This window comes from Mytilus galloprovincialis, chromosome 2, assembly GCF_965363235.1.
Source record: "Mytilus galloprovincialis chromosome 2, xbMytGall1.hap1.1, whole genome shotgun sequence".
NCBI classification, from domain to species: Eukaryota; Metazoa; Mollusca; class Bivalvia; order Mytilida; family Mytilidae; genus Mytilus; species Mytilus galloprovincialis.
Window position 1 is genome coordinate 56,042,588 of NC_134839.1, and position 26,986 is coordinate 56,069,573.

Consider the following 26,986-nt stretch of genomic DNA (forward strand, 5'->3'; position numbering starts at 1 on the left):
TCACCATAAACAAAAGTTGAATGATGATAATTTTTTTTTAACTGATTACATTTGACATCTTTTTATATGCAACTTTTCCTATTAATTTTGATTCAAATCAATCAAAGGGAGATAAACATATTTTTTTTCTAAAAAAATCCACTGACATTGTCATTACAGCTACATTTATTGTATTAGAATGAATGCACTTATTTTGTAAATATTAGCATATGATAAATTCTAAGAAAAAAATCAGTAAATAGTCAGTTATAACTTTATTTTACCAAATGAATTTATGTCATAATTTTCAATTCTATATATTAATAATAATGAAATATACTTACTTGAACTTTTAATTTGCCATCTTTAAAAGATCTTAATAGATTTTCATCATGCTTGTTTTTTCCATATACATGTGTCATATCAACCTATAAATAATATGAATTCTGAACACATTTTTTTTCCATATACATGTGTCATATCAACCTATAAATAATATGAATTCTGAACACATGTTTTTACAAACCTTAGAGATCTAGAAAGTACCAAAATTTAATTTTAATCAAGATATATTTTTTAAAACATTTTTTTTCCTCTTTAGAATAAAAAACTTTCTAATTACATTTGTACTAAATAACCTAAAAATGAATGAATTGTGTATTTCCTAATATATATTTCAAGCACAAAATAATATTTCTTAGCCATTAAAAGATGAAAAAAAATGCCAACAGCACTGATGAATTTTTAACTTTCTTTCACAGAACACCTGTGGTCATAACTATGTCATTAAACATAAATAGTTCAAATAGTCTATTTGAGGATTCCACATTTGACTCTGTAATTAGAGATCCACTTGTATCCCAAGTTGTCCTTAGGAGGGACATAAATTTTCATAGACAATTGAGAAGTAGATGAAAGAGCAAATTCATCTGTGCATAATGTGTGTAATCTTAAAGTTAAAATTTTACTCCAATTTCACGGTCCACTCAGACTGAACATAGAAAATGATAGTGCGAGTGGAGCATCTATGTACTATGGACATTTTCTTGTTAAACAAATTTTTGAAAAAAATATTTATTTTCTATGTAGTTTTGATTTTGTAAAATTCAATTCTGTACTAGCATTATTATGAATATTAACTATATTTACCCCATGTCCTCCCCACTGGTACTGTGGTCCACGTTTGATGTCCGTTTTAAAAAACTGATGTGTAAAATGTTGAGCAAAGAAGCTAAACAAAGCACTTGTTCCAATTGGCTCTGGCTTGAATTTCTCTCGTATGAATAATTTATTAACCAGGACATCTACATCTGGGAGTATCTTCTTTCCTGCCACACCCATGGGGGTGGGACACTCCACAGGGACAGGTGGCAACGTCCTTGTGTAAAATGAAACATTGTAATTTGCATCAAGGGTGATGTATGGATGTTCATTTTCATATGTTGGAGGACTGTCAATCATGTCAGATCTCACTAAAAATATAATATAATAATATTTATTTAATGAAATCTCATTTTATTTTCTCCATAATTTATACATATGTTTTTGTTTATAAGTATAAATAACCACCATGTTTTGCTTTTAATCATGATGTCAACTGTCTTTTTTGTGAAAGATTTGATAACTTTTGTGAAATACAGGTAAATTTTTAAAAGCTAAATATACTGTGACTATTTTACAAACATTCTTACCATAAAATGTACCTGATGAATGTATCTTTGCTAACAATAAATGAAGATGTATTGAATTTTAGTTTATAATCTAGGCAATGCAGCAATGAAGATGTGTTGAATTTTAGTTTATAATCTAGGCAATGCAGCAACAAAGATGTGTTGTGCCTTTGCTTACAATCCAGTTGTATTTAAGTTTAAGAGCATGCAGCATTATAAAGATGTGTTGCTACTTTGCAAGTAACTCAACTGTAGATATTTCTAACATTTGTAACTTTGTTTTCATTAGTCCATTATCAAAATTTATAATAACAAGAATGTGTCCAAAGTACACGGATGCCCCACTCGCACTATCCTTTTCCATGTTCCATGGACTGTGAAATTGGGTAACTATCTAATTTGGCATTAAAATTAGAAAGATCATATCATAAGCAACAAGTGTACTAAGTTTCAAGTTGATTGGACTTCAGCTTCATCAAAAACTACCTTGACCAAAAACTTTAACCTGAAACTCCCACTTTCATTTTCTATGTTCAGTGGACCGTGAAATTGGGGTCAAAAGTCTAATTTGGCTTAAGAATTAGAAAGATCATCTCATAAGCAACAAGTGTACTAAGTTTCAAGTTGATTGGACTTCAGCTTCATCAAAAACTACCTTGACCAAAAACTTTAACCTGAAACTCCCACTTTCATTTTCTATGTTCAGTGGACCGTGAAATTGGGGTCAAAAGTCTAATTTGGCTTAAAAATTAGAAAGATCATCTCATAAGCAACAAGTGTACTAAGTTTCAAGTTGATTGGACTTCAGCTTCATTAAAAACTACCTTGACCAAAAACTTTAACCTGGACGGACGAACGGAGCCACAGACCAGAAAACATAATGCCCCTCTACTATCGTAGGTGGGGCATAAAAAGTTCTGGTAGCAACCAAAACAAAATTCATCACTGGTATAACTAATTTAATGTATGAATCATTACCGATATATTGTCACAAATGTGTCCAACATTTATTCATACATATGGCAAATTTGTGTAAGAGTTTTAGATTTATTCATCTAAGAATGCTAACAATTTATTTCAAAACTAAATAATGCACAATGTAAAGAATACTTGTAATGTAAATTCAGCAATATACATTTGTACTTCTTATCTTATGCAAAATTTGTTTGATTACAAAAGATTATTGATATATTGAGGTATACGCATATTAAAAAACATTTTATTATCTTTAAAGCTTATTTTTAAAAACATGTATTGTATATTTTAAAGCTGCCATTCAAATGCCAGGCCATTCATACAAAATACGATAACATTATACAATGATGAGTTTAAATTTCTTAAAATACAAAATTTAAAATATATATAGCCTTTCTGAGAAATATTGATAATCTAATATTTAATTTTTTTTTTTTAAATACTGGACCACAATTTCAAAAACAAATATACATGTAAAATGTACAAATTTGTGATTTAAAGTTCTGTAGGTAGGTCATATGTTATTATCGTCCATATTGACCTTGGATTTTAGGTCTTGATGGTGCAATCAATGAGCACCTTCCAAGATTTTTGGACATAGATGGACCAAATAAGGCTTAAAATGGTCAATTAAATCAGGTAGACTGGACAAAATCAATTTAAGAAAAGAAAATTAATCTAAATTACAAAATATTTTGAAATGCAGAAATGTTTCAAAACATTTTGGAATATTTTTCATGGTGCATATTGAAAAGCCAAAATTAAATGAATTTTGAACACATCTAGAATAACTAGATCACATCCCGCTAACATGTTTAACCCCGCCACATTATTTATGTATGTGCCTGTCCCAAGTCGGGAGCCTGTAATTCAGTGGTTGTCGTTTGTTTATGTGTTACATATTTGTTTTTCGTTCATTTCTTTACATAAATAAGGCCGTTAGTTTTCTCGTTTGAATTGTTTTACATTGTCTTATCGGGGCCTTTTATAGCTGACTATGCGGTATGGACTTTGCTCATTGTTGAAGGCCGTACGGTGACCTATAGTTGTTAATGTCTGTTTCATTTTGTGGATAGTTGTCTCATTGGCAATCATACCACCTCTTCTTTTTTATAATATCTACAGTTGCTTGTTTCTGAACAGTACTTGACAATTAAAAAAAATACCTTAAAGAAACGTACCTTTTGTCTGACAAATACTGTGGATTCATATATTTTTGGGGTTTCAATTTTCATGGATCGAGACAGACTTGCATGCTCGTGGATAATTGAAATTATGGTTTTGCCAATGTCTGCATACAACCTTATAGAAAATTTGAAACTTGATGAACATTTAAATTTGTGGTTCGACTGTACCAACAAAATCCATGAAAATGTGTACCCCACAAAAATAATGAATTCACTGTAAGTAGTAGTAATGAAATTTATTCTTACCCTTAAAAGTAACCCAAGTTCTTTCTAATCATGCAATAAAATATTAAACCTTATTATAAACTTACTGGTATAAACTTTTTTCATGATAAAGCCTCTCAGGAAAGGTATATTATTGACCATGTTCCACAACCAATTATTCCCTATCATCAAGTTGTGTAATGTCAGCGGAGAAGGCTTCAACCATAACTTAATTCTTTTTGAAAAAGTTGCTGAAATAAATAAATGTAAAAATAATAGGAATATAAGACTGTCATTCCAGAGGCCACCAATGGGATAAACATTAGTACCTGATAATCATAAACTCATTGTGATCCCATATATAGGTTATGGTAATCACATGATCATAAATGACATGTGACTTTTATATAACTTCTGGTGAATCTTGGTTATTCAAAAAGACTAAAGTGTTACTTATAAATCACATGCTTTTATTGAACATTTTAAGATATATATAGATAATCAATATGCTTTACAGACATATAATCAGTAAGATTGAAAATAACAAAAACTAGAGGCTCTAAAGAGCCTGTGTCGCTCACCTTGGTCTATGTGAATATTAAACAAAGGAAGCAGATGGATTCATGACAAAATTGTGTTTTGGTGATGGTGATGTGTTTGTACGTCTTACTTTACTGAACATTCTTGCTGCTTACAGTTATCTCTATCTATAATGAACTTTGCCCAGTAGTTTCAGTGGAAATGTTAGTAAAAATTTACAAATTTTATAAAAATTGTTAAAAATTGACTATAAAGGACAATAACTCCTTAGGGGGTCAATTGACCATTTCAGTCATGTTGACTTATTTGTAAATCTTACTTTGCTGTACATTATTGCTGTTTGAAGTTTATCTCTATCTATAATAATATTCAAGATAATAACCCAAAACAGTAAAATTTCCTTAAAATTACTAATTTAGGGGCAGCAACCCAACAACAGGTTGTCAGATTCATCTGAAAATTTCAGGGCAGATAGATTTTGACCTGATAAACAATTTTACCCACGTCAGATTTGCTCTAAATGCTTTGGTTTTTGAGTTATAAGCCAAAAACTGCATTTTACCCCTATGTTCTATTTTTAGCCATGGCAGCCATCTTGGTTGGATGGCCGGGTCACCCGACACATTTTTTAAACTAGATACCCCAAAGATGATTGTGGCCAAGTTTGGATTAATTTGGCCCAGTAGTTTCAGAGGAGAAGATTTTTGTAAAAGATTACCAAGATTTACGAAAAATAGTTAAAAATTGACTATAAAGGACAATAACTCCTAAAGGGGTCAACTGACCATTTCGGTCATGTTGACTTATTTGTAAATCTAACTTTGCTGAACATTATTGCTGTAAACAGTTTATCTCTATCTATAATAATATTCAAGATAATAACCAAAAACAGTAAAATTTCCTTAAAATTACCAATTTAGGGGCAGCAACCCAACAACGGGTTGTCCGATTCATCTGAATATTTCAGGGCAGATAGATCTTGACCTGATAAACAATTTTACCCCTGTCAGATTTGCTCTAAATGCTTTGGTTTTTGAGTTATAAGCCAAAAACTGCATTTTACCCCTATGGTCTATTTTTAGCCATGGCGGCCATCTTGGTTGGTTAGCCAGGACACGCCACACATTTTTTAAACTAGATACCCCAATGATGATTGTGGCCAAGTTTAGTTAATTTGGCCCAGTAGTTTCAGAGGAGAAGATTTTTGTAAAAGTTAACGCCGGACGCCGGACGCCGGACGCCAAGTGATGAGAAAAGTTCACTTGGCCCTTTGGGCCAGGTGAGCTAAAAATGGAGAATGTGCCTAAGGGCCAAAGATGCCCTGCTTGTCAATATGCAAGAGTCAACTTCCATATACAGATGCAAGTTTCTGGTAGTTAAGCCAAATTTTGTGATTTTAAGTATTGTGTATAAATTTCATTAAGTTTGATTGAGGCAAACTAAGGTTAGAGAATGGAAAATAAATTTCAGAAATATTATGATTACAAAGGGGCATAACTCATGAACAGTAAAAGTAACACCATCCAATTTCCAACTTGATCTGTTTTTTGTGGTAATAAGCATTGAGTATAAGTTATAACATTTGGTCAAAGCAAACTAAAGTAAGAGAGCAGAATCCAATTTTGAGGATGTACAGACAAAAAGATGGGACAGGTTGGAAAAAGGTAACTCTTATTGCCCCCTTTGCTACAGTAGGGGAATAAAAAATTTGTGCAAGCTAAAAAGACAGACAATGTCATGGCCAAAAGAAAAAAGATAAACTTAAGCCATTCCATCTCAAAACTGTAACACACAAAAATAATAAAGCGATCAACACAAATCTTTCTCATTAAACTTCCACTTCATGCTAATAAAAGTGATAGGCAGACAAAGATTAATTATTTGACCAAACATGGTGAGTCTTGAATATTTAATCTGCTTTATAAATATTTCATCAGTTATTTTGTTATTATAACGGACTACTAAATTAAGCAAGAATATTTGTTAATACAACTACATTACTTTGCTCACACTATACTATGTTCCATTTTTTGTGAATTGTTAAATCAGGAACAAAACCTGAATTTGTCATATAATTTAAAAGGTTCAACATTTATACTCAGTTTCAAGTTGACGTTACCATAAATTCATAGAAAACTATGTAACTTGAGAATATCATTATATCTATGTTCAGTGGACTGTATAACTCAGGGGTCAAAAATGTAATTTGGCATACAATTTTTAAAAGTTCACATTTAATTACCATTTGTACTTAGTAACAATTTGATGTGACCACACGTCATTCATGGTTATTACTACTTTATCCAAAAATTTCACCTGATATTGGATGAAATAACTAATGAATGGAAATATGGACAAACAGAAGGATAGACAGACACACAGACCAGAAACATATTGGCCCTCTTCTATAGAAAAACAATAATGCCGAAAAATTTGTCATGTTAGTGTTTTGGTAGTAAACATAGTATTAAATAATCGTCATGTCAACACTAAGGCTTCATCATTTTTTTTCTTCATTTTTTCCTATTTTTCATTTTATTTCAATATGATTGTTTTTAAATTATTTTTCTAGGAACTTATAAGATGAAGGTAAACTGAGTTTTCATGTTACACATGTAATAAAATATTCTCAAAAGTTTATACACCTTATCCCTATTTGGAAATCGGTTCCACTTGACCTGAGAATCTGCTCTACTTGAACTTATGACGTCATACTGTAGTGAACAATCTCATACTGTAGTGAACAATTGCTTTTCTAATGTGGCCTCAGATATTTTCTATTTTACAGGATTTTTTTGTGATGTCCAGTAATGGCGAACAAATAGTGATAAGGTGTATTGCTGATGCATCATTTAACAAAAATCATTCAATCAATCAATAGTCTATTTGTCAATTACCGATTTGATTCTGTTATTAAACACTTTTTAAACAAATAACTTCCCTTTGTCAAACGTAGACTGGTTCCATACCGGACAAAATAGGCTTTTGCCAATGCAAAGTATGATGAATTGAAAGTGATGTATCGGCGGTTTAATGAATTATTCATGACCTATAATTTCTGATGTCAAAAGTATTTAGCTTAACAACAAATTAATGTAATTAAAAGATTTGAAACCCTTAAAAATTACTCACATTATGCACAGGTAAGTTTGCTATTTCTACTAGCTCTCCATTGTCAATAAAAATTAATGTCCCTCATAAGGGAGACAACTAAACTAGAGGCTCTCAAGAGCCTGTGTCGCTCACCTTGGTGCATATTAAACAATGGACACAGATAAATTCATGACAAAATTGTGTTTTGCTGATTGTGATGTGTTTGTAGATCTTACTTTACTAAACATTCTTGTTGCTACAATTATCTCTATCTATAATGAACTTGGCCCAGTAATTACAGTGGAAAATATTTTCTCAAAATTTACAAAAATTTACAAAAATTTATGAAAATTGTTAAAAAATTACTATAAAGGGCTATAACTCCTTAAGGGGTCAACTGACAATTTTGGTCATTTGACTTATTTGTAGATCTTACTTTGCTGAACATTATTGCTATTTACAGTTTATCTCTGTCTATAATAATATTCAAGATAATAACCCAAAACTGCAAAATTTCCTTAAAATTACTAATTTAGGGGCAGCAACCCAACAACAGGTTGTCTGATTTATCTGAAAATTTCAGGGCAGATAGATCTTGACCTAATTGACAATTTAACCCCATGTCAGATTTGCTCTAAATGCTTTAGTTTCAGAGTTATAAGCCAAAATCTACATTTTCCCTCTATGTTCTATTTTTAGTCATGGCAGCCATCTTGGTTGGTTGGCTGGGTCACGCCACAAATTTTTTGAACTAGATACCCCAATGATGATTGTGGCGAAGTTTGGTTTAATTTGGCCCAGTAGTTTCAGAGGAGAAGATTTTTGTAAAAGCTAACGCCGGACGAAAAGTGACAAGAAAAGCTCACTTGGCCCTTCGGGCCAGGTGAGTAAAAAGGGATCTCTATTTACAGGGTCAATTACAGGAATTGGCAAATAGCCTATTAAATTGTATTAATCATTTCTTTTATCTAACACCCATCCAGTTTATCTTTTTTTTCAATTGTCTCCTTAAATTAAGTCCATAAGTCAGAATGTATCTTCATTGAGATATCTCATTCACTAACTTCAAGTATTTTTATAGATCATAGTAGATAACCTTATTTACGTGTCACTAATGTGAAGTGTATAGATCTGAATGGATTACAGGAAGTGTATATAGTTCTATGTTGATTTTAACATATTAAGTTTACTGTCAATGTTAGCTACTGAATTAACAATAAAGTGGAATAGATTACTTTTCTTGAAACTATGCCACAAGGCCACCAACAGAAATCTTGTATAACCAAATTAAAACTGAACTGCTTATATAAAGAATAAGGAGATGTGGTATATATGATTGTCAATGAGACAACCATCCACAAGAAGCTTAAAGACAAGGATCTTTACCATGTTAACAACAATGGGGCACTATATGACCTTCAAAAATGAGCAAAACCAATACTATGCAGTAGTCACTCAACTATTAAATTAGGTCAAGGACAGTAGACATGGAACAGATGTAAAGCATCTGTATACTCAATATGAAGCGTCTAGGTCTTGTACCCTCTGAATTGTAAAGATTTATACAAATATTGTAATTCCAGTAAGTCCATTTACTAATGATGTGTTTGAGCTTTTGATTTTGCCATTTGATTAGGGACATCCCATTTTAAATTTTCGTCCGTGTTCAGTATTTTTGTGATTTTTCTTTTTTTCCATGTATCATATTCTACAACTTTCATCTCAGGCTAGACAGAAACATTGATATCAAATAGTGCTAAATACTATCAATACAAAATAAGGAGATGTATGGTATGATTGTCAGTGAGACATCATCCACCTAAGCTCAAATGAAGTGGATGAAAGCTATTGTAGACAGCCCTAAGGCATGTCTACAATGAGAAAAACCCCTACCATACATTCTGGCCAGATGAGCTAAAAATGTGGATAGTAGATAGAAATGTGTGGCAATTATGATAGATATTACTCTAATACATAGTTTAGACAATAGAATGTGTTTTTTATACTCCTTTCACACTATTTTAAAAGGCCATATTTAAAATAAAACATACATATTTTAACAAATTACATGTTTTACAGCGTTTTATGTGGATTCATAAATGAGGGATTGCTTCTTTTGATTTATGCATTTAAATCACCTTTTCAAATGTGCAGTATTTCAGAAACATTTCACCAAGAAAATTATTTATCTTAATTTCTGCTGTTAGACATGTTGCTCAAGTTGTATTGTAAAATCTTACATGTAAAACAAGATTATAATAAATCATTGTAAAAAAACTGCAAACAATACAACTTTCATAGATAAAAATAAAACACCGGACTTCCTAGTATTTTTATAAGAGTTTCCGTTATGCGTTTGTTTAATGTCAAGTACTAATTATCAGTACCCTATTGTTCAATTATAGTTTTTAACAATATTTGTTTGTGTTTAAAATTTGTTAAGAATAATCACAATCGGAATTTTTGTGCAGCAGAGAAAAATCAGCTTGACACTTACAAATCAGGAAGCAAAAATCGGGGGAATTTGATTCATAAAATGAACGGACAAGGAAACGACAGATCTTTTACACTACATTGTTCTTGCAGGGTGTACCAGGATTAGCAGTTTTTAAGCCTTAATTATTAAAACAAAAGTAGCCCTATATTTTTCAACAATTAAATCCATTCACATTTTAACCACTTGAAAGTTAAATTTGGATTTTGCCTCAAGATATTTCACATTTAGGAAATATTGATACATGTATCATTTAGGTTTATCAGATACCATCAGCAGTGGCGGATCCAGAAATTTTCATAAGGGGTGCCAGCTTACTGACCTAAGGGGGGGATAGGGGAGGCCACTCAGTCATGCTTCAGTGATTCCCTATATAATCAACCAAATTTTTCCTACAAAAGGGGGGCTCCAGGCTATGATCAGGCAACTTTTACATTAGACTGGACGTATCCCATGGGTTGACATGTCTATGGATTCTGTTGTAATTTTAGTACATGTATTACTAGATATAAAAATAAGAAGATGTGGTATGATTGCTAAAAAGACAACTCTCCACAAGAGACCAAATTACACAGAAATTAACAACAGTAGGTCACTGTACAGCTTTCAACAATGAGCAAAGTCCATGCTGCATAGTTAGATGTTTGTTCAACTGACTTATTCTCTTTCAGTGAATTTTATAAATAAGTTTGGATTTTTTCAACAAAATCATCAGCTGAAATGAGGACAAACTAATAAGGAATTTTGCTCTTTTACAACTTAAATCATACATTTGTTATCCAATTTTATCTCTACTATCTGCTATATTTTTTTTTAATTTTTTTTTTTAGTATAAATCAGGATATTAGTTCTCTTTTGAATTTGTTTCACATTTTTTTATACATTCTTCCAACTATAAAATTTGGGTTTTGCTCATCGTTGAAGGCCATACAGTGCACTATTGTTCGATTCTTATCCTTTGTTCTCTAATTGTCTCATTTTTTATCATATAGCACACAGGTATCCTTATTTTAGTATTATATCTTTTTCAAATCTTCTAAAAGGGTGAAATAGATTTTTTTACTGTTAGCTCTCCTCACAACTGTACGAGTACATGTACCTCTGTCTTTTTTTACGAAAAGTTAATAGTTTTTAAACCATAAGGCAAAATATAGGCCATTTTAATTTCATGCCAACAAACTCTTTATGCACTCGCTGTCTCCCAACATTTCTGTTTTTACTATATTCCTAACTCCTAAGCCTACATACATTTATATTCGTGGCTACTTTAAACGGTCATTTTATAACAAAGTACTAAGGCTTACAAAGGGGGAATACTTATAACTTAAGTATATAAATATTAATTATTTACTGAACTGCCCATAGCTGTTTAAGTCAAGTACTATTAGAACTGAAACAGTCTAACTGCTCTTATCATAAATATTGACTTTGTCCATCTCTGATAAAGGTGTCTTTAAATTCTATAACATTTGTTTACCAATAGAATTAGATGTTGACAAAGCACTGATAAATAATGAAGAAGTCAATCCTATGGAGAATTATGAATCAGTTAAATTCTTATTGACACATATTTGCAGAGGAGTTGGAAAGCACAATCAGGAGCATTCAATCTTATAAATTTATCTAAATTCCTTGAATTATAATACTTATAATAGAAACTGGTTTTGATATAACCATTGAAAAATAATTTATCATATTATGTTTAATTTTAATAGTGAGTAAAACACCAGGAGAAAATAGCATTTGTCAAGTAAATGTCAAGCCCTGCTATTCCATACCAAGTGAAGGCTTTTAATGTTTCCAAATTAGTTAATAGTTTATGTACTGTAATCTGTTGATCTATATTTGCTTACATCCACATTATTTTGTCTTTTAGTACAAAGTGGTTCATTGAAAATCATAGCCATCTCCTTATTTCATAATGAAATGTTGAGTTATTTGAATAGGTTTTAAAAAAAATGCCTCTCCTGGAAGTTAAGTACAATACACAAATTCCTAGAGAAGTAGGCTGTGTAACACCCCCCCCCCCTTTTTTCATTTGAGCAGATGTCCAAAATATAGGATATGTCATACTTTACTGGACATCACATGAAAAACCTTTTTTTAAAGCGAATACTTACGAGTTTCACAATTTCTTCCATAGAAGTCTGTGCTAGTACAATCACACTCATAATCTTTGAATCCTTTTGTAAGACAAACTCCTCCATTTTGACAGGGGTAGGAACAACATAAATTTTCTGAAAAAAAAAAAATATTGCATGTAACTTTAATTAATGATAGAGAAATACTTAAACAACCACGTCCTACAGGATATTGTAAAGACAAAGCAAATTATTATTAGTGTCTTGAGTAGTCTTAAGTTAACTGTATGCCTTAAGACATGTAGATACCATACCAACAGAAACAACTACCAAGAGGTACCAGTCTCGTATTAAAACTCCAGTTTCCTGTGCATGTCAAACATGGATGGAAATAAAATGGTCCTTTTTTTGAGACTTTTCTCTGGACTCAATGTTTATATCTGTTTGATTACAAGTTTATGCTGATTTGGAACATCTATCTGGATATAAAGAGAATGTTCCATCTTTTTTGAGACATTAAACAAGGAAAGTGGTACTAGGATATCATGTTTACTGGAAGTGGTGTAAAAACACCAATTAGAAAGTACAAAAATATAGTTTTTATTTCTTTGTAGTATTAGGTACAGTGTAATCTGTGTTATTCTACACACTGGGGACTAAAAAAAAATGTTGGATTAAGCAGGGTGTCGGAATACTCAGGTTTTTTCTGCAAGGATAGGCATATTCTGAGACCATGAAAATGTGTTGGTTAAAGCAGGATGTTGGAATACTCAAGAGTCAGATTAGACAGGTTGCACTGTACATACATACAGATATGTAAATGGAATCATTTTTCTATGTAACATTTTATTCTAAAATTCTAAAATTGGTTAAGAGATCAGCTGTTGGTGTAAGCCTATGGACCTGGCAGTCAATTACAAGACTATAAAACCTGGAAATATAAGTTATGAACATAATGAGACATTTCTAAAGAGAAAAAAATTGTGTCAAGAGGTCTTATATGTTCAACTAATTCTAATATGATGGTTGCAACAAGTTATTTTCTTGTAAGGGTTTTGTCAGTTTTAGTGTTACAAGTTAACTGGTTCTCACTAAAATTTCAAGCAGAAAAAGATAACTTTATTGTAATAAGTGTCTTGCTTCTTTAATATGACTGAACATATGTAGTATGTTGTAATTTTTTATATCAGAACATTTTTCATGTGTCTCTTTTGATGAATGAAACATGAATGTAAGATAAAGGCAAGGTGAACCTTGTAAGACAGACATGTACAGGCTGTAACAATTTGAAAAACTAATCTTAGAGTAAAAACATGACAATGATCATTGAGCCATAAAAATAAGGTCAAAGTAAGATGTAACCAGTCAGACAGACATTTACCCTTTACAAATATATTTAACAAAACATATAGATAACGTGTTGCTTATTGTGACTGAAAGAAACTGATTTAAACAGGAAGCCAAAAGAATGAAGTCTAGGTCAGGTGGCACTTGTCAAACAGATATATTTTCCTTACAATGATTATACTTGACAACTTCCTTAAAGTTACCATATCTGTACTGTGACCAAATAGAAGGCCAAAGTTCATGATTAAGTTAAGAGTTTAAGGCTGAGCTCCCCCATATAAGATCCATCTGATCAGTGAATTGGGATTCAGTTTCTATTTGCAAACTGTCATAGGTTATGATTAAGTAAATAGTTATCTCCCCTAGGTAAGATCCATCTGATTGGTGAAGTGGGATTCAATTACTATTTGCAAACTGTCATAATTCATGTTTAGGTTAATACTTTAACTTATTTCAGATCCCCTTATAGCTGGAGTGTTTATTAAAAGGTATTTATTTCATAAACTCCAAACCTATATCATTATATATGTTAATCTTATTTCACTCCCACCCTATATAATTAAGACAAAAATTGAAGACAGCCAGACATGTCATAAAGCAGTTAGGGGCTAAAAATAAAATTTTCATTGCAGAAGCAATACCTTTTAACTGGAGAGTTTTAAATTCTTATATACTTCATCAGATAATCAAAATATTTAACTAAATGTCTAATGAAGCTCAATGAAGTGTTTCCAAGTAGAACCATTTGAGTGCTCACCCATTAGTTATGGATGTAACTAATATACTATACACTTGGATAAATCTGTCTTGTTTTATTAAATATGAATAGAAACATTTTCACCAATTCATCTTAAGGTATTTTTAAACTTGTCAAACAGTCATCCACTCTAAAGGATCTCGCTTTTTGTTAAAATGATCTTTAACTCCTGGAGGGCTGGGCATGAAATATTCTAGGTGAATAAAAACAGATGATTGCAGCATATTATCAATGTATAAATGCAGCTAAAGTCTCATTAGAAATTTGCTGTACAGAAAACATAATAAAAAAATCAATGAAACATGCTGAAACATATAGTAATAAGTATAATCAAATTAAATTAAAGTAAAAAAATCATGTGTGCATTTTTTAAAAAAATCAGTGAATATGTTGCATTCAAACTAGTTTTAAAGTTTTGTTTTTGGAGGGTTTTTTTTCAGTCTTTTGTACAAAAAACACATTGTTAGTTAATATTTTAGGTTATAAGCTATATGGGACCTTTTATTGGTTGACCAGAATTGTTCTGTTATATGAAATAATTTATGACAGCAAGAATTAAGTACATGTACCAGGTCCAAAACTATGGTCATCCTGGTCATTTGACTCCTCTACTAAGATGACCCCTAAGTATAGTTTCCACAAAATGACTTTTTACTACCGTTACTATACACTATTTCACTAAATTACTCCTTCCGCTACTTCAAATTGAGCTTCATCATACTTTACATAAACTGATTATAGATACCAGGAAAAAAATTTTGTACACCACCCAAATAAAGTATAAAGTTGAAGAGCATTGAGGACCCAAAACTCATAAAAGTTTTCGCAAGTAGTCAGCAAAGATTATCTAATTCTGAAGTTGAAAAAGCACAAAGTCTGGAAATTGTCATATTTTCCAGTAATGGATGATTTCTTAAGGCCCTTGATATTTGGTCAGAAATTTGAAAAGTTGATGAATTGCATTACATAATTCACCTAAAATGAGATTTCTGTGGCGTTAAAAGAATTATATTCAAACATGCATGACATACATTTAATTTTCACTTTAAATTGTCACTGCATAAATTGTCAAATAATACAAGTATTCAAAATTTACATTTAATTTTCATTTTAAATTGTCACTGCATAAATTGTCAAATAATACAAGTTTTCAAAATTTACATTTAATTTTCACTTTAAATTGTCACTGTATAAATTGTCAAATAATACAAGTATTCAAAATTTACATATGAAAATGGTAATACATGTACTTAAATGTTATCTCACTTAATGCATCATTCATCAACAAATTTAGTAAATTTACATCAAATATTTATGTTCATTTTATCAATAAAATAGCTTTAATCAAATTATTTTAGCATAAAAGCTTTTACACCAGAAACTACAGTAAACTAAATAAAGATCTTTAAATTAAACATGTTTTTTCCTTATGATATGACACAACTCCTAGAACTTGTTTAAACTTTAACAAAGTACCCCCTGGGATAACTGTTAACAAAGTAAGTGTTCCTTATAGATTTTTCAGGTGACAAAAAAAAACAAGAAAATTCCCAGACAGGCTGGCAATTGTCTTTTTTATCTTTACAAATCAGAAGAATGATAGTGTGTGTGTTTAACATTAAAAAAATATACCTATATATACCTTGAGGGTTTAACTGACATCATTGTCCAAATTATAACTAAAAAAACTTTAATTTTACTATAGCCAATTACAAATTCTAATTAGATTGAATATAACATGGTTTAATAGTTTTTAATCATTGTTATACATGTATGTACATAGAAAATTGATGTAAATATTTTTTTTGATATTGCACTACAAAATGCAAAAAAAAGTGATGGACGGCAGTTTATTGTCCTAAGGCAAATTAAAATCATATTCAGCACGAGACCATGTTAATGTATATGAAAATTACAAACAATTATTCTGACATTAAGCTGACCAGTCTTTGCTCTTACTATCTTAATAGTGCATATTTAGGGACATCTTTTGAAATTTGAATAAATGCTTGATCAAACATCTATATATACTTCTCCATGGAAACAAAATTTATAATAGTTCAACAGTTATAAGATCTTCCATGAGCCCTCATTGGATAGAAAAATGGGTATGACATTAATAAAATCAACTTCAAGGATGAAGCACTAGTGTAAAACAATATTAAGATTTAATATGGCATTACTGTGATTACACATGCAGGACCAAACAAGAATGTGTCCATAGCACATGGATGCCCAACTCACACTATTATTTCTATATTCAGTTCAAAACTTTAATTAAAATTAGAAAGATCATATCATTGGGAACATGTGTACTCAGTTTTTGGTTGATTGGACTTAAATTTAACTTCATCAAAAACTACATTGACCAAAAACTTTAACCAAAACTTTTATCTGAAGCTGGACAGAAGGACAAACAGCAGAGGAACAGACAGCTAGACAAACATATGCACAAAATGATAAACAAAATGCCCCTAAGAGGGACATAAAATGTACCAACATCATTGCTTTGCTGCACCTAGCACTTAACTAAGAAAATATCCTCATATATCAATTCTTTCAATAGCATGAGGTAATAATAAATAATAGTTCTGAGTGCAACTGTCTGCTGTGTAGAATGTCTCTGATAGATGACATTCATGCAACTGTTTGTCATTTACCCAAACAATACACAGATTAAAGTACCTCTAGAGATTCCTTTCCTCAAATTCTTTACATACAGCTAACTTTTATATACGTATAATAGAAGGTGTGGGATTTGCATATTTTAAAATAGTTAACAAAACTTTCTATTGGAACAATTTTCTTTGATTCTACGCTTTCGCTACTGATCAACATTAAATACAAAAATATTTGAAATACAAAACCCTCAACAATCTAAGATTTAACTTTAATAAGAATGAATTTAACCAATTCACATAGTTCTGATATAGATACACCTTAAGAAAGAGTGTGTAATATGTCAATAAAGAACAGTTTAGTCCATTTGACCTATTCACATTTCATTCAATGAATGGTTAAAAACTGATTACCATTAAAGAGATAAATCTTGAAAAATTTATTATCATAAATAATTATGTATACATAACATAAGTGACATATATTTATCTTTTTAAATCTTAAAAAAGAAATCTGATATACCAACAAAAGGTTACCTAGAAAGTTAAATTGAAAAGATTGCATTTTATATGATAAAGTGAATTTGATCCTCTAAAGTTTGTTTTTTAAACTATCAATCATCTTTCTAAAAAATTACAATAGTGCTTTAAATTTACATTAAAATGACATAACTTGCACACATATTGCTTGTATCATCATGTTCAGTTTTCTGAAAACTTGAGAAAAAAGATTAAAAACACACCCAAGGGCTTTTTTTTCAAATTGAAAACAAACGTTTGGCATTTGAAATTTGTACTTTGAGAAACTAATCATCTATACATTTGTAATAAGAAATCAAATGCTTTTAAATTTGAAAGATATTTGATCTCACTTCTGGTGCCTTAAAATAGTCCTGACACCCTTTAGACCTTAGTCCAAGATTGCTCTGACGTCTGACAGCCCCTTTGGGACTTTTTGAGTTGTGGGACCCAAGTAAGTCCTAAAAAGGATGTCAAAATCAGAGAAAGCTTGAAGTAAATAGAAATATACATCACTTTATACCTACATCTAAGATTCTTTATTACATACCAGTGGTCTGTGATTTACAGGAGACAAAAAGACAAGGATTTCTGGACTGATTAATTGATTAATTAAACACCCCTTTTAGAACGTTGTGCTTTTTCGTGGCAGTCATTTTCTTGGTGGAGGAAACCAGAGTGACCAGAGAGAACCACAGACCGTCAACAGAAAAAACTGACATAAGCTGCCATGTAAAGGGTTTGAACTTACAACCTCAGTGTTGGCGGGCTGGTGATATAGTGGTAAAACTAGTAAGACCAATTAGTCAAAGAGGCCCCTGGATAATTTCTGGACCAATGATTACTACATAACATCTATTTGAAATCAAGACCACAAAAAATCAAACTAAACACCCAATACAAATTTATATTGTATTCCAACAATCAATTATTCATAACCATTGTATTGTAAGTTTGAAAATATAACCTTACTCAAAATATTATAGATCATCTATTGATATGCAATCAAATGTTTCCTCTATTTGGCATATTTATGCAATCTAAAATTATATTATTGTCAAAATCTGTTGATCTATATGATTAAATGGTTAACTCTACCTGCTTAAAGCATGCCATATTTCATGTATTTATAGTAGATTTGATTAAAACCATTTTCTTAGCTCAGATGTCTATTATTTTATATATACATGTATACAATAACAAAAAAGAAAATGTACCAGTATTTGAGTTTGTGTCAAACATTTTTGAGATGACAAGATACTATTAAAGTCAAGTACTTTGTGTTGGAAAGATTGACCTCTAATTAAAAAAAATACTTGTGTAAGATTATATAAAATGAAAGTAGAAAAGAAAATTAAAACATGTCATTGATCTTGAGAAGTTTTAAAATCTATAATTACATACCTGCATATGAAACAGATACTAAAAACAGGATAAAAAATCCCAAGGTTCGCTCCATATTCCTTCCTATAGGTAAATTTAATACAGGTGAAAATCAGGTGTCTGTAAAGGTAAATATAATAGACGTAATTTGTGGAATGTATTAAATTACCTCGTAAAAATACACAAATTAAAACGATATCAACAAGAGGTCCATCTTCTGAGTACAACCAAGAATTTGTATAGTACAAATCCTTGGTACAACGTGACTAAAGTAATTTTCACGATTATTCTAGAATAGATGAAGGATTAAAATACAAAACATAACTGACAACAATGTAATGTTATTATTATACATGTTATATGTGTAGGAAAGAGAACTTTAGTATGAGATCTTAACATAAGACTTTAATTATACATTTCTTCTAGAATGTCTATACTTAAGTCCAGCAGAACTTTTTGTACTTTGCTTATTATTTGTAGACATTAACAAATTGTGTTTTTAAAGTTTACTCACAATATATTATGTTATTTATGAAATAAGAAGTCAAATTGAATGTTTGTTCAAAATTCTAAAAAAAAATCCAAAATCTGCATTAGTAAGACAAACTTTTTCATAAGGTTCCAATCATTGTCAACATTTACATAAAAAAAATATTCTACATGTATTTGTGTCTTGCCAGTAAACTCACCTTCCTACTTAATTCTATGTGCTATAAAATAGCAGAAATGCAATTTTACTTACTATCTATATTCATACATATAGTACAAACTTAGGTGTGTAATGACATATTCCATCTCATTTAAAAATGTGCTTGCAGGCTTTCTTTAAACAATAAAAGTATTTTTGTCCTTGATTAACTTACTGATATAAGTACTTGAATATAATTATATCCATTATATTAACCGACTTTACTTTTCTTCATAGTGCATTTATTTATTAATTGCATTTCTTTTCTTATTTCTGAATCAAAACCTGATCAATTATGCTTATTGAGTCAAAGGAGTAGGTCTGGTAAGGGCCGATTTTGGCCTCAAATTTCAAGTTCACCTACCGAAAGATTTTAGGCACTTTTTAAACACTTAAGTGTCTATTTCAATTGATTCGATTAGTTTAAGTGAGAGATTTTAACTGATTTAGTCATTAAAAACGCTCTCATTCAAGCTTAAATATCATGAATATGAAAAATCTATCAAATATGCCAAAAAACAACTCTTTGCAGATGTTTTTTGGTCAAAAATGAAAGTGGCCGCATCCATGTTCATCCTCAACCTTTATATATATTATGTATCATCATCAAATACAACTTACATTTCAGTATTATGAATGAACACGAATGCAGTCACTTTCATTTAAGACGGAAACCGTCTAAAATTTAACTAAAATGCTAAAATTGTGAAGATTTCAGTAATTTTGCATGACTTAATGATGCTAGTACCCGATATATGTGCATTGTATTGTCACAAACAGCCCATATTTATGAAGCTGAAGCATTTTTCTTTCCAATAAATAGCTTAAAGATTGCATTTTTCCAATTTTGTAAAACTGCTATATTTTGGGACCAAAAAGGGGTCTTACTGAACCTACTCCTTTACCAAATATTTTCATGCAAACATGTTAGTGCATAAAAGTTAATTGTTTTAATTTTTTAAACTTCCTACTAGACTTACCTTACTATTATTAGCCTTCTATTCTCTCTTACAGTTCCTTTAAATTACTTATATTACATATACATGTACTGCAAAATAAATAAAATATAAGCTGTTAAAACAAGTCTAAATTATCTCTTAAAAAGTAAGCAAAATGCTTCTAAAATGTAACCATTAAAATCTGGTTTATTATACCACATCTCGTTACTTTTATATTGGACAGCAATGTATTATTTTTCATCATATATTCTTTTTTGTGGCTTATTGTGACCACAAAAGTTCAAAATCTATCCTTTTTTTTTATTTTTTTTTTTTTATTTTTCCGTTTACTGTTATTACTTATGTCATCACTTACGTAAGACAACCAATTGACAATCTGATGTTAAGTGTCTGTTGTTCCGGTCATTATTAAAGAACATATATTTCCAGTTGAATTTTGTGTATTTAGTCTATCCCCAAGGTCAAGTTCAAATCTTTGTCCTTTTGGTCTTTAAGGATAGTATAAAGTCTTTAATATTGGCAATGGTACCTCATCTTCTTATGTTTACATTTAAATTGTGAAAAAAGTGAAACAAATTCTCCTGTTTTTTACAGATAAAAACAATTTATTTTTCAATTTCCATTCATACCAGTATGTATGTTATCTTCAATGATAGTAAAAAAGGAGTTACTGTTATCAAATTCACAAATCTATAAAATTTAAGGGCTAATAAAAACTAATTGTGCTAGAATGAAATGAATGACCCAGACTCCTATCAAACTGTTAAACATGCCATATTCCTGGCAGTACATATGGAGGGACAGGCGTAATAAAAAAAAGTCCTGGAAAACATAATTTCAATGAAATATGTCAATTCTACAGGCTATTAAACTTTTTGAAAATTGGTCATTCAAATAAAATACAAGCTCAACCAGCTCCTTTTTTAGTTTAATTAGTTTAAACATATTTATTTATAGTGGATTGGGAAACAAGTTATTGCAACTTATATTTTAAATTCCTTTCAACTTTATGGGTGCGAGTACTGCCTTGTAGCGGCATTAGCCTGCTCTTTTTTAAATCTACGAGGGTGTCTTTTACATGCAAGAGATATCTCTCTCTTAACACAGGTCAGCCATTTATTGTCCCCTTTCTACGGACTATCATCGTTTCTTAAGACCATACTAGCAACAGGTGTCAAGGGCAAGCTGAAAATTAAGTCCCTCAAATTTTCTCCCCTAACTGGGATTGAACCAGGAACCTTTGTGTTAGTAGTTCCATGCTCTAATCACTACACCACAGCTTTGTACATAATATACATACATCTCCTAAAGATTGAAATATTTGATCTTATTACTATGAGGAAAAGTGGAGTAAAAGTAACTTAACTTCAATGAACAAAATGTAACAAGATAATTAAAACACATGCGATAGATTACAAGTTCAGAAAACAAAAGAATTGCAGTATTTCTTTTAAATGGTGTACATCTAGCGAGTACAGTGCGATCTTCTATATATACTTTTCTAACCCACCTACCTTGTAAGTAATTTGCTATATGATTCAGAACACTCTGTTCACAAAAAACTTATATGCTTTCTCATAAAACTTATTCCTGGAAGTAATAGTTTGCAACCAAATATAGAAATGGTAATGAATCTATAAAATTCTTATTTTATCAACTGAACAATTCAGTTGTCGTATTTATGAAAAATAAATAACAAGTTCAAATTGGTTTGGGGCACGTAAGGAGCTATCTACTTGTGTAAAAATGTTTTTACAAGTGGAGAAGGAAATAGCTTTATCCCTTCCATATTTAACCTTACTATAAGTCAATATACTGCTTTTTTGTAAGTGCTTGTACTTATGTTGTATGTACCGTATCTATGGGCGACAACAGGAGTGAAAAAAAAATGGAAATATTTCCAAACTTTTTATTCCATACAAGTATTTTTTTTCTGAGAACTGTTTTTTTTTTTTATCTTCCAACAAATATTTACTCATACCAATCAGGAAACAATATAACAATTTTCAAATATCATGACGTGACAGAATACAGGAACTCTTTTTTAACAATACATTTCTAGATAAATTTGAAACATACCTATTAATTTTAAACAGTATAATTCTGACAATAAGGTAATCATTATTATAAACTATAACAGTTCAGAGTTGTAAGGCCCTGCTCAATAACACTATATACTAGTAATTGCCAAAAATATTTCAAATTCTTCGTATATCAATGTCACTTACATCCGTTAACCCACGATATTTGATTGTACTTGACCATAATCAAAAATGAAACAAAATCACCTATTTAATATATATACGCCTCAGATATATGCATTGTACTTTTAATTCATTGTTATTTTGGTATTATTTTTTAAATAGATTTTTTTCGACTTATCTGATATACCTGATCTTATTGGATCATGATATAATGCTAGTTTACACTAAGAAAGTGTGTCTCACTTAGAACCCCGGAAATCAAAATAAAATGTAGTTCAAAAAAAAAAAATACTTATAATTTTACATGTAAGTTGTTGGTTGTTTTTTTTTTACTCTGTAAGTACATATATACACTTAATTTTAGTAAGAACTTGTAGTCTTGTAGTTATGTTGTATCTGTATTTACTCCACCCCCCACCCCCCCCCCCCTTTTTCCATCATGTTTCTTTTTAGGACTTCAAATTTTTTTCCCCAAATATTTACACAATTATTACACCATATTTGATCGTTATTACCAATCATTGCCAATTGTTAAGAATGAAACAAAATTTACTTTTTGCTTTCTACTTTAAATATCGGTAATTTGGTATTTTTATATTGATTATGACTATTTGATTTTTCTTCTTATCTGATATTCCTGATCTTATGGTATATCCATATGATACAAACAAGTTTACACTCAGTAATACTGAATAATTGAATACCAATGTTGTTTTGTTTTACTCTATATATTAGGGCTCAGTATTCGGGATAGTGACTGGTGTATATCTATCCTGTGTAGTAATTACATTTATACATAATAAGATCATTCTCAAAAAATTATGAATAGATATTTTCATACAGTGAATGAGGCATTTCATTCTCACACTGTTAATTGGAGAATTTGGAATTGATTCCCGATTTTTGACTCTTTCTATTCAAAACTTTCACCAGCTCAGGACAATTTAGAGCTTGGCTTAATGTTGAGACAGCAGTCTATTGTTGAAATCTAAATGTTGCCCACTGAATGTCTTTGGATTTTTTGCTGGGTTGTTTTCGCATTAAGATAATTTCCACATTGTGAAGGATTTTATCAAACACATAAACGAGGCTCAAAACAGGGTACCCCCTCAGGTCGCAAGGTCGCTTTTAAATTCGTCGAGAGGTCGTTTTTAAGGGAAATGTACAGGTCGCAGGTCGTTTTTCCCAACACAGAGGAAGGAAGTTGGTCGGAGGTCGTTTTATTCCAAATTTTACAGGTTGCAGGTCGTTTTTAGAACGCCCTCAGGTCGGAAGTCGCCTCTAAAAAGGCCAGAGGTCGCAGGTCGTTTTTGACCCTGCGGGAGCCTCATAAACAAATCAATTTATTTAGACCAATTCAATCATTTCTCACCTAACCCAATCACTGACACTACACAATGAAGGATTTTATAGTACTATAAAATCTTTGACTGAGATCTTCTTCAATTTTTAATGCATTACTGTCAGCATAATTGCTTTTAAATCAATATACAGCAAATAAACCATGAATGATTTTAGGGCTAACATATGCTGAGCCTAATCAAATAAATCATTTTCAATTTTCCAGATAATGAATATTTCCAAGGGACATTACTCTTTTAAAAATAAATGATCAACACTGATTTTCAAACTTGTATAACACTGCTGATATAAACCTGTGATATATTTTTCATGAAAATCTGGCAAGAATTGTACACATGAGAATCAAATAAATTATTTTCAATTTTCCAGATAATAAATGTTTTTAAGGGGCAGAACTCTTTAAAAATCAATTGATGTGGCATCTCAGACATTGCTGATATATAAACCTATGATATAAGTATCATAAAAATATGACAAGAATTTTACAAATGAGCATGCTAACAATGCAATTTTCCATAAAATAAATGTTTCCAAGGGGCATAACTCTTTAAAAATAATTGATCTGTCCTGATTTTAGAACAGTCATTCTTAAATTATTGCTTACAATCAATTGAAAATAATCACTTTATAAAAATGAGGGGATGTGGCATGATTGCCAAAGGATAACATCCACCAGATTTCAAATGAAGTGGAAGTAAGCAATTATCGGCAACCATACAGCCTTCAACAATGAGAAAAAGCCATACTGTTCAGTCAGCTATGTAAGGCCCCTATATTAAATATGTGAAACAATTGAAACAAGAAAAATAATGGCCTTATTTATAAAAAAAGAATTTACCAAATACAAATATAAGGACATGACAGACATGAACCAACAATAATGTTAATATATCTTTTATTCTTATCATCCATTATCATGATTTTTGCACTTGATGAATGATTACTAAGGCAAAAAAAGTAATTGATTGCTCATGTGTGAAAATATTTTGAAAAAAAAGGAAGTGAAAATACTTGAAATTACATATAATAAATAGATTGAGCAGTCTAACTTTTTATATTTTATTTCAGAAGTTTACTTGTACTTAATTAGCTTGTAGTTAGTCAAAAGCAGTCTAGTTTACAGATCTCCTTGACCCATTTCACAATTGTTGAAACCAGGAATAAAGATACTGTTATGTAAACTTTATAAATTTCCTGGTTTGTTACGAAATTATCATTGTTTCCATAATCTGGTTAGATAATATGTACAATGACAAAATACAGAGTTTCTAACTTGAAAATTGTGCCTAAGAAACAAATCACCAAGCTTTACAGGTATCTGCATGAATTGTATCATGTTTACCTCAGATTTGAAAGTTTTTACAAATCAAGTCAGTATTCAAAGGTAAACTTGTTCTCTTATTTTTTTCAACAGTTTTCATTGATTTTCTTGACCCTCGAAATTGTACCTTATTAATTTGCAGAGAACTTGAGATACTAAAAAATATTTGATACTACACATAAATATCATATAACTTCAATTAAGAAAATTTATTTTTCTCTCACCCCCCCCCCCTTTTCCCCCTCTTTTTTCTCTCTCACATACCCCCACATTCTGCATGTCTCAGTGTTTGCATAAATAATATACTTGACATTGTTGGTGGAAAATTTACTACATGGTAAATACTACATGCTACTACATGGACTTTTCAAAATGTCTTTAATACTTTTTCTATTGCATGCATATACTGTGTAACAGATCTTCCGGATTTAAACAATATTATATCATTTGTTAAAAACTGTCACTGTTGCAAGACAAGCGTTGGTAGCATAATATTATACTCTACTTGTTATATTCAACATGCAATTCAATGGTTTTTAAAAGTTTGCATAAAGAATGAAACAAATAAATTTTTACCTGTTTTTTAAAACAGCTTATTCTCTTTCTTCTCAGATAATTTTCAATACAATACACTAAAATAACCCTCAATGTATTGCTACTGTTAAATTTATGAATGAATAACTTGTCTCACCTTGAAAAGAGAACATTAATCAAAGAAACAATTTAACTGGAAATATATTTTTATTTTCATCCCAAACACTTCCTGTCAAAGTTCAATATCTGTGATGTTGGGATAGTAACATTTCATTACTCACATCAACACCCACAATGCCATGCTTTGTACTTGAACAGGATCTCAGCAATTATGATCATATATTCAAAATTTCGGTCACATTAACTTTTATTAAAAGTACAAGTTAAAAATTCTGCTAGGCACCATCCTGTTTACGTTTAGAAGTAATTCCAAACCCATGCTCTTTTGAAATGGACCCGCTTATAAAAAAATGTGTGTGAAAAGAGCATAACAACATTTAAATTTATAGTGGATAAATTTAAAAAAAAAGATGATGTGGTATGATTGCCAATTAGTCAACTCTCCAATGACACAGAAATTAACAGCTATAGGTCACCGTACGGTCTTCAACAATGAGCATAAGTCCAAATATTAAAGAATATTTTACTACAAAAAAAATTTCAAAACTTCAAAAAAAAGTTGAAAGAAAAGGGGATACATTTTCCTAAGTGCCTGTTGAATTTAGCACATGTCAAATAAAAGTATAGTTCCTTTTGATTATAAAGATATATATATATATATTATGTGTGTTATCAATTTGATCAAGGCATAATTATAATATACATCCTTGATATATAATCAAAATAATTATATTGATCTATATTCTATTGTCTTTATGGTAAATCAAGGAAGTGCAATTCTATATTTCTTTAAATAGACATTGCATTCAATGAATTTATCGAACCAAGAGGGTTTGTATTGTCTTTGATTGAACATAATATACCTTGATTTAATATCATATTTATCTTTCAATAACCTTTTTAATAGTAATGCCACCTGCAGTCAAAATAAAATTATGCTGCCTTTAAGGC

General features: G+C 30.5%; 1 protein-coding gene across 1 annotated transcript in view; it reads right to left on the reverse strand.

The window, feature by feature from the left end:
- LOC143063896 (prostaglandin G/H synthase 2-like) overlaps positions 1 to 20,636 on the reverse strand; it is a 40,222-nt gene extending 19,586 nt beyond the window's left edge. Inside the window, exons 1-6 of the mRNA XM_076236334.1 lie at positions 20,516 to 20,636; positions 18,869 to 18,967; positions 12,263 to 12,379; positions 4,123 to 4,266; positions 1,129 to 1,451; positions 324 to 407 (exon numbers count right to left, since the gene is read on the reverse strand). Coding sequence (XP_076092449.1) covers positions 324 to 407; positions 1,129 to 1,451; positions 4,123 to 4,266; positions 12,263 to 12,379; positions 18,869 to 18,923 — 723 coding nt within the window. The 5' untranslated portion in view covers positions 18,924 to 18,967; positions 20,516 to 20,636. The remainder of the gene's footprint in view (positions 1 to 323; positions 408 to 1,128; positions 1,452 to 4,122; positions 4,267 to 12,262; positions 12,380 to 18,868; positions 18,968 to 20,515) is intronic.
- Positions 20,637 to 26,986: the final 6,350 nt, after the last annotated feature.